At 48.2% G+C, this 18,663-nt stretch overlaps 1 protein-coding gene across 1 annotated transcript in view; it reads right to left on the bottom strand.

Moving 5' to 3' along the window:
* Window positions 1-18,663, bottom strand: part of RIN3 (Ras and Rab interactor 3) — a 124,598-nt gene that overhangs the window by 85,361 nt on the left and 20,574 nt on the right. Inside the window, exon 2 of the mRNA XM_064571502.1 lies at window positions 173-380. Within this exon, the coding sequence (XP_064427572.1) occupies window positions 173-380 (208 nt within the window). The remainder of the gene's footprint in view (window positions 1-172; window positions 381-18,663) is intronic.

Here is an 18,663-nt window from a genome sequence, read left to right as displayed (position 1 = left end):
CCAGATGTCCCGCCAGTCTCTCACTCCTTTGTTCTGGAAAAAACACCCCAGTCGAAAAGCTGACCAGCCCAAGAAAGGAAAGCAGAGGCCAGCTGCTTAGGTGGGAGCCCGGCAGCTCCTTGCAGCTGTGTCCGCCCACCATCGGCCACAAGGCAAAGAGACCCCAACTTACCCCAGCCGCCTCCTGCAGCAGGATCCTGGCTGCCTCCGCCCGGCCCAGACTGAGCTGCAGCCACACAGGGCACGTCTTGATGAGCTTCTCCAGGACACTGATGCCCCGCTGGAGAAGGCAATTCTTCGGGGCGACCGGCGGACAAGGCCCGACGCCATCCTCCTCCTCCTCTTCCTCTCCCTCTCCTTTGCCAACATCTGGAATAGGACTGAGAACAGAATCAAATGATCAGCCCCTCCTGCAGCCAGCCCACAGAACTGTGTATAACAGATGCAGATTCAATGAAACCATCGATGGTTTAGCATCGATGAACCCAGCAGTCCTCTGGGGAATTAAAAAATAAACAAACCATGATCTTCACCTTAGGGTGCTTATAAGAAAATGAGTTGGATCGACACAGAAGCAACCAGCTGAAGCAGAAGATTGGGATAAATATAACGGGAGCACCATGCAATAGAAGTAGCTAATTCCAACCCAGGTTCCCCAAGGGAAACACATGGGGCGTCGGAGCAGAGCTCTGCAGAGGGTTTTTAAAAAACTTTCAAATTGAGGGGCGCCTGGGTGGCTCAGTTGGTTAAGCGACTGCCTTCGGCTCAGGTCATGATCCTGGAGTCCCGGGATCGAGTCCCGCATCGGGCTCCCTGCTCGGCAGGGAGTCTGCTTCTCCCTCTGACCCTCCTCCCTCTCATGCTGTCTCTCATTCTCTCTCTCGCAAATAAATAAAATCTTAAAACAAACAAACAAACAAACAAACAAACAAACAAAAAAACTTTCAAATTGAAGTGTAACTTACAGTGAAACGTACAAGTCGTTAGTATACATCTAGACAGATTTTTATATTTGTCTATACCCACGCAACTACCACCCCGAAAGAGATGGGCTGGCCAATAACGTAACCACTAGCCACATGGGGGTACTGAGCTCTTAAAAGTGAGTTGACGGAATTGAGACCTGCTGTGAGGGTAAAATACGCACAAGATCTGAAGTCTTGATACGCAAAAAAAAAGACTGTAAAAGAGCTCATTAATAATATTTTACATTGATTATATGATGAAATGATAGTAGATTGAGTATATTGGGTTAAATAAAACATTATTAAAATTAATTTCACCTATTTCTTTACTTTTTTAATGTGGCTACTAGAAAATTTAAAACTACATTTGTGGCTTGCATTGTATTTCTATTGTGCTGATACAGACATTTCCAGAAGGCTCCCTCGTGTCCCCTCCCAGTCAATACTCTCTGTCCCTCCCCCCCCGCCCCCCCCCCCCGGGTTAAGGACGTAACAGTCAGGGAGGGGGAAAGAGGACAGTCACAGGCCTGAGAAAGAGCAAAAACCCAAAAAGAGGTCCAGTTTAAGAGATCTCGGACCCTCCCCCAAAATGCTCACTCCACTGGACCCCCTGCACACACTGGCAGGTCAGTTTTGATTCCGAGGAACTAAATCTCTCAGGGTATCTGCAGGGGTGAGAACCTGCATCAGACAGAGAGAGGTAGTTACACAGGTAGGAAGATGTGGCTGCTGCCTCTCTTTTGCCTGTGTCCCTGGCTAGCAGTTGCTGTAAGGAGCTGCTGGGGAGTGGGGGGAGAACGAGGCCGGGATGAGCCCCGTTAAAGGCACAGGAGAGTGGAACCGGGTGGTAGGGGAGAAGGGGTAAGAGGCCTGCAAGACCCAAAAGTCCTGAGGAGGGAACAGCAATTCCTGAAGGGAAGGACTGGGTCCTGGCTAAAAGTCCCTCCTGACGCCCCAATCCCGAATCCTCCGAGAAGCCTTCCTTCTCACGGATGTTGTGTGTGCACGGATACTTGTGGATTTCCCCGCCGGGTCCACACTGAAAAGTGTGCCCGGTCACCAGGACAACAGGAATGTCTGAGGCAGCTGCAGGCACTGTGGGGCCGGGAGGGGCAGTATGGCGGCCCCATGGATGTCCACAGGCTGTGGAACGGGGGCTCAGTGGGCCTCACTTGGAGTTCAAGTCCAGGGCAGCCCAGCTGATACTGCCGCAAGCTCTTCCCAGGCCCTGAAGTACACGGTCATAGCATCTCCTCCGGGGGAAAGAACTTAAGAGGCTGGAGGCCAGAATTACCCAGAAAAGAAGCACCCTGGGGCCTGTTAGTTTCCTCTAACCCCCACCCTTGGAAACATAAAACTATCTTCTGGCACCAAAAGGCTTCCCGATCATCTTTAAACCTCCTCACTTGGCCGGGGACCTTTCCCCAGGGGCAGATTAGGGCTCTCATGGAGGCTGGGAGTGAGAGCTCCCATTTTCTCTCTGCCACCAACTAGGCTTAGGCCTTGGCGAGTCCTTTCCCTCCAAGTCTGTTTTCTCATCTGTGCAATGGGCCAGGGGTGGCCTGGAAGATTCCTCCATTTATTGGGTGCCCCTAGGCAGGGCCTGGGCTTTGGGGACAAATGTCCTTATCTTCTCCTTAGAACCAAAGCCATTATCAAACAAAGAGGCTCTGGGAGAAAGGAGGGGTCTGTCTCCCACTCACTTGTACTATGGATATTTTTCTGAGGGCCTGCAAGCTCCAGATGTTGTTCCAGGAACTGGGTTAGAGCAAAGAACAAGAGTAAAAAACAAACAAAACCAAACAAAAACAACAAAACTCATCTCTAGGAGAGGAGCCAGATGACAGACAAGGTGACTGAGTGACCTAGAGTGTGTCAGGTCGTGCTGAGCTATAACAAGGATGCAGATATTTGGGAAAGAGCAAAGGCCTTTGAGCCACCTGACTCAGAGAAACCTCGAGGAAGCCTGGGGGCTGGCAGGTGCTGGGCCTAGGGGGTTGGGGCGTGGGGAGGTCAGAGGGGGCAGTGTGGGGGTCCACATAAGGATGCTGGAACCACTGGCAGAGTTGACTCTAAGTCCATGTATATGAATGCCTTCCCTGGGCTGCTGGTTAGTAACTAGGCCACACCAACATGCAAGCTTCCTCAGCAAGAAATGGGCCCACTAAGACCTCATGGGACCTGGGTTGCTTCTGGGCCCACAGAGAGTCTTCAAAGATCCATAGAGATGAAGCCGCTCCCTGGCCCCAGTTCCCTGGAAGTCCCACCTGCGTCCTGAGGACAACTTGACCGAGGAGAAACTCCTTCCAGGCTCCAGTGTCAGAGGGACCATGACATCTCTCCCTTATGATCATGTCCCTTCCTGCTCTTAACCCTTCAATGGCTCCCACTGCCTAAAGGATCCAATCCAGTCTCCTTATTGAATGCATTCACTTTCTGAGCCCCACCCTGCAATGTAAACTCCCCGACAAAGGGCTGCCCTCCATCCCCTCAGCAAAACTTGCATTTCCCCACCTGGTGCTCCTGAGGCTCAGCCTGCTCTATCCACCTGTGATTCCTACAGGTTCCCTGGTACCAACATTTTCTCCAATGGGCAGGCCAAAGTTTAGTGGATTGGACCAGAAAGCAAGAACCATAAAAGGAAAGATGGATAAATTAAACGTACCAAATTTAAATTGTGCCATCAAAACACTTCATGAAGACAAGGAATACTCAAACCACAGGCGGGGAGAAAATATTTGCAAAGCATACATCTAACGGAGAACAAGCAAGTTCGTTCTTAAAAATGGGCAAAAGATTTGAAAATACCTCCAAGACGACATCTGAATGGCCAATAAGCAGGTGAAAGACTACTCGACATCATCAGTCATTAGGGAAATGCAAATTAAAGCCACAGTGAAATATCATGACACAACCACTAGAATTTCTAGGCTAAAATTAAAAAGACTGACAACATGGGCGCCCGGGTGGCTCAGTTGGTTAAGCGACTGCCTTTGGCTCAGGTCATGATCCTGGAGTCCCGGGATCGAGTCCCGCATCGGGCTCCCTGCTCAGCAGGGGGTCTGCTTCTCCCTCTGACCCTCCTCCCTCTCATGCTCTCTGTCTCTCATTCTCTCTCTCTCAAATAAATAAAATCTTTAAAAAAATTTTTTTTAAATAAATAAATAAAGTAAGCTCTAGAGGTGCCTGGGTGATTCAGTCAGTTAAGTGTCCGACTCTTGATTTCAGCTCAGGTCATGATCTCATGGTTGTTAAATCAAGCCCTGCATCAGGCTCCACGCTCAGTGGGGAGTCTGCTGGAGATTCTTTCTCTCTTTCCCTCCCTCCCTCGCTCTCTCTTCCCCTCTAATAAATAAATAAACCTTTAAAAAAAAAATAAATAAAAAATAAAAAGCCTGACAACATCACATGTTGGTGAGGGTGGGAAGGAACCAGAACTCTCCCGAGTTACTGGAGAGAATGTAAATTGGTACCATCACTTTGGAAAAAGGCAGTTTTTTATAAATCTAAACATACACCTATCATATGACCCAGCCATCCCAGTCCCGGGTACCTATCTACCCAAGAGAGATGAAAGTGAATGTCCACACAAAGACCTGTACGTGAATATTCTTCGCAGTTTTACTCATGATAGCCTGCAACTGGTCCAGGTGTCCATCAATGGGAGAATGAACAGCTGAAGCAGTGTATCACCCAATACAATAGGAAGTGCTGATCCACACAACCACATGGATGAGCCCAGAAACGTGCTGAAAGAAGCCAGGTGCACAAAAATACATACCGTCTGAACCCATTTGTATGAAGTTCAAGTGGTACACTGAGATACGTGTATTTACATTTTATCATCTGGAAATTTTACAGCAAAACAATAAAAAAGAACAATAAATAAACACTGAACTCTAGTTAATGATACATATACTAACATATTCGGGGGTGCCCAAAACTGTCTTTGAAATGCATTAAAAAAAGTAAGATGGGGATGCCTAGGTGGCTCAGTCGGTTAAGCGTCTGCCTTTGGCTCAGGTCATGATCCCAGGGTCCTGGGATCGAGTCCCGCATCAGGCTCCTTGCTCAGCGAGGACCCTGCTTCTCCTTCTGCCTGCCACTTCCCCTGCGTATGCTCTCTCTCTGACAAATAAATAAAATCGTAAAAAAAAAAAAAAAAAAAAAAAGGTGTTCCCTGCAAAATTCTTTCGTCTCTTCTGCACGTTTAAAATCTTTTATAGTACAGGGCGCCTGGGTGGCTTAGTTGGTTAAGGGACTGCCTTCGGCTCAGGTCATGATCCTGGAGTCCCGGGATCGAGTCCCGCATTGTGCTCCCTGCTCAGCAGGGAGTCTGCTTCTCCCTCTGACCCTCCCCCCTCTCATGCTCTCTCTATCTCATTCTCTCTCTCAAATAAATAAATAAAAATCTTAAAAAAAAATCTTTTATAGTACAGTGTTGGGGATAAAGTTCTCCCCATCCCTTAAGACCCATCCGGAAGAAGCCTGTCTGCTGTATTAGAAGCCCTGGTTTCGAACCTAGGTTGTGTGACCTCTGGCCAGTTACGTTACTTGTCTGGGCTTCAGTTTAACTGTCTGTAAAAAGGTAAGAATAACCCTTACCTAATAGTGAGACAGAGAGGTGGGTTGAGTGCTTCGCACAACTCATAAACATTAACTATTGTTTTTCTATCATTCCAACCCTCCAGTTGCGATTCTTCGCATTACAATTTTTCCACTTCATAGCCTTGATTTTAGGACTTAGCACACTTGATAAGAGCGACCGGGTAGATGTCTGTGTGTTGCACTTGGCTGGTACCCAAGAAAACATCTGGCCCCAGAGGTAACTCGCAAGTTCAAGTGCTGTGTGGGCTCAGCGACAGTCCCCGGCAGTTAGAGCGGCTGTGGCCAGGCGGTTCCATAGCAGTAATCACAGCAGGAAACAAGGCCTGACACGGTGTCGGCTCTGGGTATATCTCCCTCTGCCATTATGCTTATGCCCTACAGCCCAGCCCCAAGATCCATCATCGGCACGGGCATTGTGCAGTCCCAAGTGGGCGCCCAGACAGCTCAAGTGACCCAAGGCCCAATGTCAGCAGGGACTCAGGCATCAGAGGGTCTGGCCCCATGGCCCTTCTTTGGCCTGGTCATAGCAGGCACCCTTGTCACTTTGTCCCTTCAGGGCTCTTGTGCTCCCGTGACTCGGAGCAAGGCCCAAATCTCCCCCAGCCTCAGCTGCTCCTTCTCAAACTGGCATCTGCTGGCAGAGCAGGGGACCCAGACATCCATGTCCTCCCCCTCAGCAGCCAAACTCCAGCTGAAGGCCCCGCAAAGGCAGCCGCGGGAACCTGGGGTAATGAATGGGACCGTTAGCGAAAAGTAATGAGCCTCAGAAACTTTAGAGCAACTCCGCGGGAAAGAGAAATTGTTCACGGCCAGTTTCCTCCTGCTCGCTGGTGGGGAGGAGAGCTCCACTCAGGGCAGCTGTCCTTGGACACCAGGCTGAGCCCCCCAGGGGCGGTGTGGTCAGACACTCGGGAAGACCCTTCCCCTGAGCTGCAGGGACCCAGCCTGGACGCAGCAACCGGGTTCATCTAGGGGCACTTTCTTACCAGCTCCCTGGAGGAGGAGTGAACTGGTGCGTCCGCAATCCCCTGGCCTGGTGTGTGTGTCCTCGTCACAGGTGCAAAGAGGAAAGCTCTGCTCTGGGGCAGAGAGGCTGCCCCAGGGGGCTACCCGAGTGTGGGGTCAGAGCGGGGAGGGTGACAGCTTGGGGTGTGGGGCATGGCTCGCCACTGCCCATTTGGAAGGAAAGCATGGATGTTTCCCAGCTCACAAGGGCTCCCGCAGCTCGGGAAGTTCCAGTTATGCCTCCTTGTGAGGGGAACTGACTTAGCCAGAACTCGAGAGGAATATGGGATGGAGAGAGAGGACCGGCAAAAGGCCACCTTGGTCCCACCCATGATCCCAACCCCAAACAGCTTCAAGACCAAGCAGGTCTATCAAGATGGAAAGCTGTGGTCCCCGCCCTCAGGGGCTCTCAGGCCTGCAGGGACCAGATGTGGCTCCAGGGGTAGAAATCATGGGCTGGCCCGATCACTCTGTACCTGGTGCGTGGGCACACAGGCGACGCGGGAGGCCGGATGGGAAGGGGCCCTGGGAATGCAGGGCAGCAGCCTGCCTGTTTGATGGACAAGGAGCCCACAGCATGACCACATGTGGGTCTGTTCTAAGTACTCCACACAGTCCCCTAACTCGGCCGACCTCACACCTATATGCCTGGGTTGCACTGTGTCCTAAAAATGTGACCTTATTGAAAAGAGGATCTTTGTAGATGTAAATAAGTTAAGGATGAGATCATCCTGGATTGAAGATGGGCCCTAAATCTAGTGGCAGGTGTCCTTATAAGCAGAAGGAAAGCCATGGAGAGATGCTGGCAGGCCACGCGATGGCAGAGGAAGAGACTGGATTAGAACATCTCAAGCCAAGGAGCGCCAAGAGCCCACGGCCACCACTAGAACCTAGGAGAGAGGATGGAATGGATTCTCCCCCAGAGCCTGCAGATGGAACCATCTCTGCCGACACCTTGATGTTAGACTTCCGGCCTCCAGAAAGGTGAGAGGATAAATGCCCGTTGTTTCAAGCTGCAAGGTCTTGGTAAAACACCACAGTCTTGGGAAATGAATGCCCGACATCAAAGAGTCCCATGTAAAGATGAGGACACGGAGGCACAGAGAGTCCAAAAAGCTCACCCAAGGTCACACAGCCATTAAATGGCAGAGCTGGGTTTCAAACCCCAGGCAATTTGGCTTCAGAGTTTTGCTTCAAACCACTATCCTCTTCGAGCTCGTGAAGAAATTTAAAAATGTTCCCATATATCTGTATCCTTGTAGTACACAGCAAAGAAAGCGTGTTCAATAATGTTTGTTATATCGGGGCACCTGGGTGGCTCAGTCGTTAAGCATCTGCCTTCAGCTCAGGTCATGATCCCAGGGTCCTGGGATCGAGCCCTGCATCGGGCTCCCTGCTCAGTGGGGAGCCTGCTTCTCCCTCTCCCACTCCCCCTGCTTGTGTTCCCTCTCTCGCTGTGTCTCTCTGTCAAATAAATAAATAAAATCTTAAAAAAAAAAATAATGTTTGTTATATCATCTGGAATATATACAAACAGACACAGACACATATAAAAATATACATAGAAATAACTTTCAGAAGGTTACGTAAGACATCATTAAAGACAGAGAAGTTCATGGGATTTGTTTCAATTCTTTATACTGATTAACCATTACTTATATGATTAAAACCCATCTTAAATAATGTGTGAAAATAACCCTGTTTGTCACATAAACGAATACAGAGAGATAGAGAGCTGTTGGCTTTGGGGATCTTCCAAGCCAGGCTCGTATCCCGGTTTTGCACATACTCGCGGCTGGGGCTTGGACACCTTATCCAACCACTATGACCTCTAGTTTCTTCTTCTGTAAAATAGGGAGCAAGTACCACCAGCTGAGAGGATTTCTCTTGGGAGCAAAGACGAGGTGGGCAGGTATGTGGTATGAAGAGGGCACTCTGTGCACGATGATTATCATGGGACTCGTTAAGAGTTAACCTCTAAAAGCCATAATTGAATTGCTGAGCAGATTCCAGCACCCACCCTAAACTTCCAAAGTCCAAAGCCCCCTTCCTCCCTTTTGAAGTAGCCCCTATTTCTCCAGCTGGGACAGGATTGTCTAGAGTTCCTGGAGGGGAGTTTCCCTGTCTGTGACTCTGGTGGCCCTGAGAACCAGCCATGCCTCAACACTCCAGGGTGAGACAGGACAGTTGCTCATTGTTGCTCCCAACACCCCATCCCTTTCCTTGTCCTCCGTGCAGACTGCTCATCGGGGAAATGACTCCTGCACAGACAGCAAGGGACTGGAAACACAAGGACAGGTGTGTGGGAGGTGGGAGTCATTGCAGGAAGGGACATCAACCTCTCACCGGTGCCCTCTCTCTACAGACTCACAGTTAGAGGGTCAGCAGACATTTCATACACCCTGCACAGTGCAAGAGTGAAGAACTAGGGCTCAGTCAGTCTCTGTCCCAGCCCCTGCCGCGCCCTGGCCAAGTGACCAAGGGCAAGGTATTGAACCCCTATGGGCCTCAGTCTTCTTATCCGTGCAATGGAGCTGGTAACACCTGCACATGCTTAATGTGCATCAAGCAGCACCTGGAACATGGTGACACTTCAAATAGGTCTTTATTCTAGCGGGGGTAACCACGTATGAGGTCACACCTTCTTTCTCCCAGGGACACCTGTTGCTATGGCAGCAATGCGAGAGATGGCTCGAGATAAGCAAGAAACCATGGTTCAGCCCCCTAAAAGCCACCGGAGCACCGAGAGGGTAAAGCACCGCCGAGAATGAGGACAGGTGCTCCTGCTCTGAAAATGTTAAAATCTACGAGAGACAGGGATGCTGCAGCCCAGGCCCAGCAGCCCCTCCCAGGATGCACATGGGCACAAGGAGACAAGGACGATGGAACTACATGGCGTTGGCAGTGATCAGGACATGGGAATGACCCATGTCCATCCATAAGAGAACGGTTGCATGGGTTGTGATCCCAGCCACCCTGGACTATCACACAGCTGCTAAAAGGCAGGACCCAAGGCTACTTAATATCAAAATCCTGTTCATTCCCCAATTTGGGTCCCCATGCTGAGGTTAGGTAAGAGAATATCCCTTTATTTGCGAAACACCCACTAAAATATATGGGGGTAAAGAGGCACAGTGTCTGCAACGTGCTCTCAGAAGGTTCAGGAAAAAAAATGAGAGAGATGTGACAAAACGTTAATAATCGGTGACTCTGGGTGAAGAGTGTACATACAGGACTTCGCTGTACTCATCCTGTAACTTTTCCGGGAGTCTGAAATTACAGTAAAAGTTTTAAAATTCTACAAACCTGATGTGGGGTGCAATAAGCAAATTACAGAGAGAATGGAAACAATTAGGTGTAAAAACATACTAACTGCACACACACCAGCTCCTGGGTGACGGTTACTGCCCGGGGAAGCGGGAGGCAATGGGACCAGGGAGGGGTGTGAAGGTGGCTTCAGCCTGCTCTGTAACCACTGATTTACTCTTAGGAGCTCTGAAGCAATACGGCAAAATGATAGGATTTAACAAAACTCAATTATGGGTACTCATGGCGTTGTTATGTTTTTCCCTAGATTTCTGTGTGCTTGAAATAATTAAAAAATACACAAAACTCCCACACCCCTTCCCCCAAGATCCCAGCACCTGTCATAAGCTGAGGAGATATGGGGTGGGAGGTCTCCAGGCACCTAAGCCTATTCCTTCTGCCAGAGCAATTTATATGGGACACTCCAGCTTTTTTTGATTATATATTTATATGTATATTTTTTGGTGTTTTTTTTTTAAAGATTTTATTTATTTATTTGAGAGAGAGAATGAGATAGAGAGAGAGAGCAGGAGAGGGGTGAGGGTCAGAGGGAGAAGCAGACTCCCTGCCGAGCAGGGAGCCCGATGTGGGACTCGATCCCGGGACTCCAGGATCATGACCTGAGCTGAAGGCAGTCGCTTACCCAACTGAGCCACCCAGGCGCCCTATTTTTTGGTGTTTTAAAGTCAATTCTGGAGCCTGAGGGCCAGTGCTGAAAGGCAATGAAGATAAGCCCAGCCTGGGCGTCCACCAGTTGGTCCAAAGAATCAGGCCCCAGGAGACTTTTGGGGAAATCCTCTGACAGCTGCCCCAGGGTCACTAGAGAAGAAGCCAGAGGTCATTGGGGCATTTCTCTGGCAGCCACAGGACTTAGGCCAGGAGAAGCAGCTGATGCCAGCAGGAACGACACTCTGGCTGAGCAAAGCCAAGCCACTCGCACGGCTGAGCCTCAGTGCCCCCCTCTGTAATCAGGAAGATGAGACCAGCTACCTAACGGTGGTGTGAGGATCACACGGGACAGCATCAGGAAAGACTCCAGCCGCAGCTAACACCTAACAGGTGGTCACTCCTAGAGGGGATGGGGCGTTTGGGGACCACGCGGGAGACGTCCGGGTGTGCAGGGAGCGATTTCCGAGGTGGAAGTACTGCCATTGCTGGTAACAAGCCGCCCGCAGAGTTCCTGAAGAGTTACCCAGAGGCCTTTGTGAGCTTCCAAGCCACTGCCCTCTACCTCCGATGGTCCCTGACACTGGAGTTCTCTCTGTAGCATCCCCAGGACAGAACTGCTCTATCTCTTTGAAGACCTCTAATGACAGGGCACTCACGACCTCCCCGGGCAACCCATTCTGAGAAGCAATTCTCAACTTCTTTTGAGATGAAACGTGTTCCTCGGAAGTCTTCTCTCTTGTTGCTTTCTCCATACTGTACAGGGCCTTGGGGACAACTCACCCCGCCCCCATAGAGCTCTTCAGCTGTAGGCAGGGGGCTGGCACAGCCCCTCCCCCACGTCTTCTCCTCTCTGGGATGAACAGCCCCACTCCTCCACAAGGCCACCCCAAGGTAACATTATCAGCTGCTTCCCCCATTGGCGGGCACTGAGCTGGGTGAGTTACACACACTGTCTCCGTGAATTTGCATATGGAGTGATTTGTTTTTCAGTAACATTTTAACGTATACAATTCAACGGTTTTTAATACAATCACAGAATCATGCAGCTATCAGTACAATTTTAGGATATTTTCATCACACCAAAAGGAATCCCGTACCCATAATGCCATCAATTATTTCCTCCCAATACCCCAGCTGGTGGCAAACACTAATTTACTTTCTGTCTTTATAGATTCACCTTCTGGATATTCCATATATGGAATCAGACCATAGGTGGTCTTTTAGATTTGGTTTCTTTCACTTGGCATATATGTATTTTTTAATTCCCGTGTAGTTAACATACAGTGTAATATTAGTTTCCGGTGTACAATAGAGCGATTCAACAACTCCTTAGATCACTCAGTGCTCATCAAGATAAGCATACTCCCAATCCCCATCACCTCTCTCACCCATCCCCCCACCCAGCTCCCTGCTGGTAAACTTCTGTTTGTTCTCTACAGTTAAGAGTCTGTTTTCTTGTTTGTCTCTGTTTTTGGTTTTTTTTCCCCACTTGGCATAATTTCTAAGGCTCAACCATATTATCACAGCTCAAAGGGTGTATGAGTACTTCATTTCTTTTTTCTTGGCACATAATATTCCATCGCATGGGCACACATTTTACTTATCCACCAGCTGATGGACACTTGGGTTGTTTCCATTTTTTGGTCATCATGAGTATTGCTGTTAATTCTCATGCGCAAGTTTTTGTATGGACATTGTTTTCAATTCTCTTGTATATCTAGGAAAGAAATTGCCGGGACATAGGGCCATTCTATATTTAGCATCTTGAAGAACTGCCAGGCTATTTTTCAAAATGGCTACACCAGTTTACATTCCCACTGGCAGCCTATGAGGGTCTCCATCTCTCCAAATGCTCATCAACACTTGTTATTGCCTGTCTTTATTTTATAGCCATCCTAATGGGTGTGAAGTGGTTATCTGGTTGTGGTTTTGATTTGCATTTCCCTGATGTATAATTAGGTTGAGCATCTTTAAATTATTGACTCTCTCTATATATTCTTTAGAGTAACATGTCTTCAGATCCTTTGCCTGTTTTAGAAATAGGTTGTCTTTTTCTTATTGAGTTTAAGTTCTTTATATATGCTTGATACAAGTCCCTTATAAGATATATGATTTGCAAATATTTTCTTCCATTCTGTGACCATCTTTCATGTTCTTGGTGAAAAGCTGAAGGTATCCTTTGAAACATGAAAGTTTTTAATTTTGGTGAAGTCCAATTTATCTGTTTTCTCTTTTGTTGCTTGTACTTTTGGTTTCATATTTAAGAAACCATGACCTAATACAAGATCATGAATTTGTCTTCTAAGAGTTTTATAGTTTCACCTCTTACACTTAGGTCTTTGTTCCATTTTTAATTAATTTTTGTGTTTGCAGTGAGGTAGGGGTCTAACCTCCTTTTTTAACATTTGGATATCTTCTTGTCCCAGCACCATTTGTTAAAAGATTATTCTTTTGAATTTTCATGGCACCCTTGTTGAAAATCAATTGACTGTAAATTACAGAGCGGTTTTGAGCCCCCCTCATTACACTGTTTTTTTATCCTTCTGGTGGGGCATGCTGAGTCTCCTCTGTCTTTGTATTTTTGAAATGTAGAGTCTCAAACAGGGAAATGATTCCCTAGGTGTGCCCTGAGCAGCAAAGAAAGAAGCATAACCATCACTTCCCACAATCTAGATATTCTATTCTATTAACGTGACCCGAGACAGCATCCGCTTTTCTCCAGCTACCTATGCAACACTCTGGGGAAATGGTGGGAAATTTTTTTTGTGTGTTCTGAGGTTGGGATCACATTGTGGAAATGAAGGGAGATAACAAGTTTATGAGATGAATAGTGACATGACAAATGCCGTATTCATCAGGAGAACAGGTATGATATGAAGGAAGTGGCACTGAGCTCACACTCAGGAGGCCACATTCTCCTTCTGTTGATAACTATGTGACCTTGGGAAACTCACTTCCCCTCTCTAGGCTCAGCAGCCCCTTCAGTCAAATGAGAAGGCTGAGCTAGGTCTGGGATGGCAAGGAGGTTGGACGTCCACACGAAGCCAGTCGACCGGCAGCAGCTGCCTAGACTGGGAGGCTGAAGGCTCAGCAGAGAAAGAATGCTGGAATCTACTATGATGTCTGCCATGGGCTCTGTACTGGAGACACGCAGCAGCTGGGCTGTGCATTTACTGACATGGATCAGGCCGGGGACTAAGGTTCCTTCCAGCACTATGCATTCCATGATTCTGGACTCAACTGACCCTTGGCTAGATGCCACTGGAAGGCTTCTCTTAGCCGGGCTGGCTCTGCCCCAGCAGACAGCCTGAGAAAAAGCAGGCGGCCAGCCCAGCTTCTCTGTGGCTTCCTTTCTGCCAGAGGCTTTTTCCTCGATGGGTGGAAGCTGAGCCGCAGCTGCTGCCTGATTTCCCCCTTTGGCACAGCCCTTGGGGCACCCGGGACCCAAAACACGGCTCCAGGCTGACCATGGCCGTCACAGGGGGACCCTTGGCGGGTTAGCCCCAGGGAAGCTGGGATGAGGCTCTGTGGGCCCCTGCCCACAGCCATTCAGAGGGGAAGTCAGCTTAAGCAGGTCTTCCGGACCCCGGAAGTGCAGAGAACGGGTCAGGCTGTCTGAGTTCACACGTCACAGCCCACATCAAGGGGACTAGCAGGTCAAAGGCCTTCGAACTTTCCACACCTGTGTGCGCTGCAGACCTCTATCGCCTGGTGTGTGTCAGGCACCACCAAGCTCCCAGGCCTGCCTCCCAGGCTGCCTGCTGGCTTCTCCGCTGATCCCGAGGGCTTCCACCTGCTCAGACCGAGCCCCTCCTGGGCCCTGGTGGAGCCCACAGGAGGCACCTGGCTTCCATGCCCCTCGGCTGGCTGCTCCCACTACCAGGCCTGCCCCTGGACCCTGTTTCTCAGAGGCTCTGACTGCTGGCTCAGAGCTTCCCAATGCTTGGCCTTTGGCCCTGGCCCATCTGTGCTCTTGAGAGCCTTGGGCACCCACAGCCTCCTGGGAACCTGGGTCAAGTTCTTCCACCCTCCCTCTGTAACTTCCTCTGGCTCACAGGTCCCAGCCCCTTTCCTTATCCCAGCCAGCCCCTGGAACCCAGCCGAAGCTGACTCAGCCTCCTGGCCTTGCTGACAGCCTCCCCCCACACCAGTCTGAGGCTAGGACTGTCCACTCCCATCAGGACCCAGCTCACGGATGGTAAGACCAATTCTTTCCACAGTGCTGTGTGCAGTAGGTTTTGAGTGACAACAAGGGCTGTGTTGACTAGTGGTTTAAGCATGGGCTCAGGGAACAAGACAGCCTGGATTAGAATCCCACTTGGTGAACTTGACAAGTGACTAAATCTCTCTCTGCCTCAATTTTCTTACGCTTAAGATCGGAAATATAAGCATTACTACATTACGAGATTCCTGTAAAGAGTTTAGGATAGTGCCCAGAATACAGCAAACATTCATTGATGTTAGTAGCATCCATTCATTTATCCAGTGAGCATTTACTGAGCATCTACTATGGACCAGACAAAATTCTAGACTCATCATAATAATGATTACAAAAATAATCATACAAAGTGAAAGAGCAGCTGACATTTCCCTCCCTCCCCTCCAAAAATTCTTAGAAACTTCACTGAACATGGAGATGGCTACTGGTGAAGACAGGACTTGGGGGACAAACTTCCTGCCTGGGACTGAAGCTGGAGGCAGGGGGGACACAAGAACCCAGGTCACCAAGGCCAGTGGGCATCTGTGACATATGTATGTTGAGATGGGCTGAGGCCACCTCTGTAAAGACACAGGAGAGGGATGTGGTGGTGCCCTGGGTGAGGGACTGGGAGGCTGGGGGTGGGAGGGAGGTGCTTCACTGCATACCTTTCTGTACCTTTTGAATTTGAACCATGTGACTATATCACCTGTTCAAAAAATAATTAAAACAATTTGTAACTTTCAAAAAGAAAAGTTCTCATTAAGGGGATTTTAGATGTTGAACTGAGTGCGGTTCTGTACAAGCAGATCTAGAGAACACCGCTTTCTTGTTTTGGCTAAGATGGTGCATTGTAGGTCATTTCCCTTCTAGAATCTATCTCAAAGAGATATTTTAAAAGTATGAGAAGGGCACCTGGGTGGCTCGGTCAGTTAAGCGCTGGCCTTCGGCTCAGGTTCTGTTCCCAGGATCCTGGGATCGAGCCCTGTATTGGGCTCCCTGCGCAGCAGGGAGCCTGCTTCTCTCTCCCCCTCTGCCGCTCCCCCTGCTTGTGCTCTCTCACACCCACTCTCTCAAATTAATAAATTTTTAAAAATCTTTAAGAAAAAGTATGATAAAGCTCCATGGACAGAGATGTTTACTGCAACGTGACTTACAGACATCAAAAGGTGGAATCAAATGGCGAATAATACCGCTTGTCACTGCCCGTCTCCTCCCCTCCCCTCACTCTGTGTTCCAGGGCGGGTCATATCTACTGCTGTGTGCCCAGGCTCAGCACAGAATAGGTGCTCGATGAAATTTTGTTAACGACTGCATGATTGAGGAAAGATTAGTACTGTTGGCAATATCCAATTATCTTTGACCTACAAAGAAAGCAATTTTTAAAAAAGATTTTATTTATTTATTTGAGAGAGAGAGAGAGATCATGAGCAGGGGGGAAGGGTAGAGGGAGAAGCAGACTCCCCATAAATATTTATTTATTTGAGAGAGAGAGAGATCATGAGCAGGGGGGAAGGGTAGAGGGAGAGCAGGGAGCCCCATGTGGGACTCGATCCCAGGACCCTGGGATCATGACCTGAGCTGAAGGCAGACACTTAACCGACTGAGCCACCCAGGTGCCTCTGAAAGCAATTTTAGGTATTCAATCTAATACAAGCCCTCCGACTGAGCCACCCAGGTGCCTCTGAAAGCAATTTTACATATTCAATCTAATACAATCCCTGGAATCATATATCTATAAAGATATAGTTGCACGTGTGCAAAATAATGAATAGACAAAGATACTCCCTGGGTTCACTACAGCATTGTCCGCAACTGGGAAAAGACTGGAAACAATCTAAACATCCATCGTAAAGGGGTGACGTAAATAGATGGATATCAGGCAATGGTTAAAAAAAGAATGGAGAGGCCCTCTGTATACTGATATGGAAAGGTTTCCAGGATATGTGGTTAAATGATAAAAGCAAATGCAGAACTATACATTTATCATGCTCCTTTGTTGGAAAAAAAAAGATTATTTGTATTTGAATAAAGAAACTCTGGAAGAAGATAGGAAAAACCAGTAACTAGTTGGGCAAGGGTGGGAACAGGCACACAGGGAATAAAGGTGGTAAGAATTTTTCACTATACATCTTTTTAAAAATATACTTTTATTTTGAATCCTGTGAATGTATTACATACTCAAAAATAAACTAATAATGTTTCCAGAGATGTCTATGCACCAGGCATTGCTCTATATTAACTACATCAATCCTTTAAAATAACCCTGTGAGATCACTCTGGTTATCATTCCCATTTTACAGAGGGGGAAAACTGAGGCACAGAAGTTAAGCCATTCACTAAAACTATGGAATTAGTAAGCGGCAGAGCTGGGATTTGAACCCTGATGGTTTCTGAATCTATAGTCCACGTTCTTAACCCATTCTGCCAAACCCCTCCAGATTCCTGCTTATAACATGAAACAGTAAACATCATAAACATATAAGATGAGAACAGATGGAAGGACAGATCTTGTCCATGGAATGCCAAGGTATGAATTCTACACACACTGATCTAAAGAATCAATGCAATTCCAGTTAGATTCCCAAAGGTGTCCCATGAAAAGGCACGCAGAGATGCTAAGGGCCAAGGTTATCCCTGACACACTTGAAGAACGGGGTAGGATTTTGTTTGCCAGGTACCAAGACTTATTCTAAAGCTACAGTGATTAAGATGGTGTGGTATTGGTGCAGGATAGACATGTAGGTCGGCGGACTAGAAGAGTGCAGAAACAGACCGACACACACATAGTCCCTTGATTTATGCCCGGTCACAGTAGGACATTGAGGAAAGGGCAGTCTTTGCAACAAAATGTGCTGAGACAACAGGGTATCCACATGGGCAGAAAAAAGAAACTTGACTCTTCTTCATAGCATACAAAAATCAGTTCCAGGGAGACTCTGTCCTGACCTAAATGTGGAAAGCAAAACAAAAAGCTTCTAGAAGAAAATAAAGAATATCTTCATAATCTGATGGAAGAGAGAGACTTCTTAACCAGTACACACACACTGACCTTAAAAAAAATGGATACATTGGATTGCATTAAAATGAAGACTTTCTGTTCATCAAGATGCCATTAAGAGAGTAAAGTCAAGTCCTCAGTGGGAGAAGATACTGGTAACTCGCATAACCAACAACAGGCTGATACCCAGCTTAAGCACAGAACTCCTGCATATCAATAAGGAAGAGGCAAGACAAATAGAAGCAGATAGAAAAATGAGCAAGACACTTGAACTTCACACAGAGGACTTCCCAATGGTCAACAAGTGCATGAAGATTCTCAACAGCATGAAGAATCTAGGAATCTGGAATGACAACTCCAAGAGCCCACAGGAACAGCTATCACGAAGAAGACCTGCATTACTGAGCGCCCGGGAGGATGTGGGAGAACCAGAGCCCTTCTGCTCTGTCGGCGCGAGTGTGAACTGGTCCAACAGTAGTTGTTAATCCTGAAATTAAGTGACTTCTTTCTCCTTCTTTACCCTTGACTGTACTCTCTTATGAAAATGAGAAGACAATAAGTGAACACTTCAGGGGCATGATAAAAATGGAGGAATGGATGCCTAGGAGCAAGTCTTCCCGGAGACCATCTGCTCATCTGTGTCTCCCTGTCACAGATGATATGGCACCACAGGCGGGGACTCGGATAGATCACTGCGGTCCCTGCCTGGTCGCAACTCAGCCACCCGGGACAAACCAAGGGGAAGGGCTTCTGTTCCTAGGGACAGACCTGACCCCACCCTCCCCGTACCTGTGGCCCTCTTGCCTTCTTCCCATCTGGAAAACATGGGAGATAACATCCACATACCCACAGGGCCCAGGAGCTGGGCAGGCCAGATGGAATTTTGTGGGAGGAAAGGTGGATACCCCAAC

The sequence above is a fragment of the Mirounga angustirostris genome, unplaced genomic scaffold (assembly GCF_029215605.1).
Source record: "Mirounga angustirostris isolate CCGP_5_RB_7025 unplaced genomic scaffold, mMirAng1.0.hap1 SCAF_9, whole genome shotgun sequence".
NCBI lineage: Eukaryota > Metazoa > Chordata > Mammalia > Carnivora > Phocidae > Mirounga > Mirounga angustirostris.
This window is presented reverse-complemented; position numbering and strand designations above follow the sequence as displayed.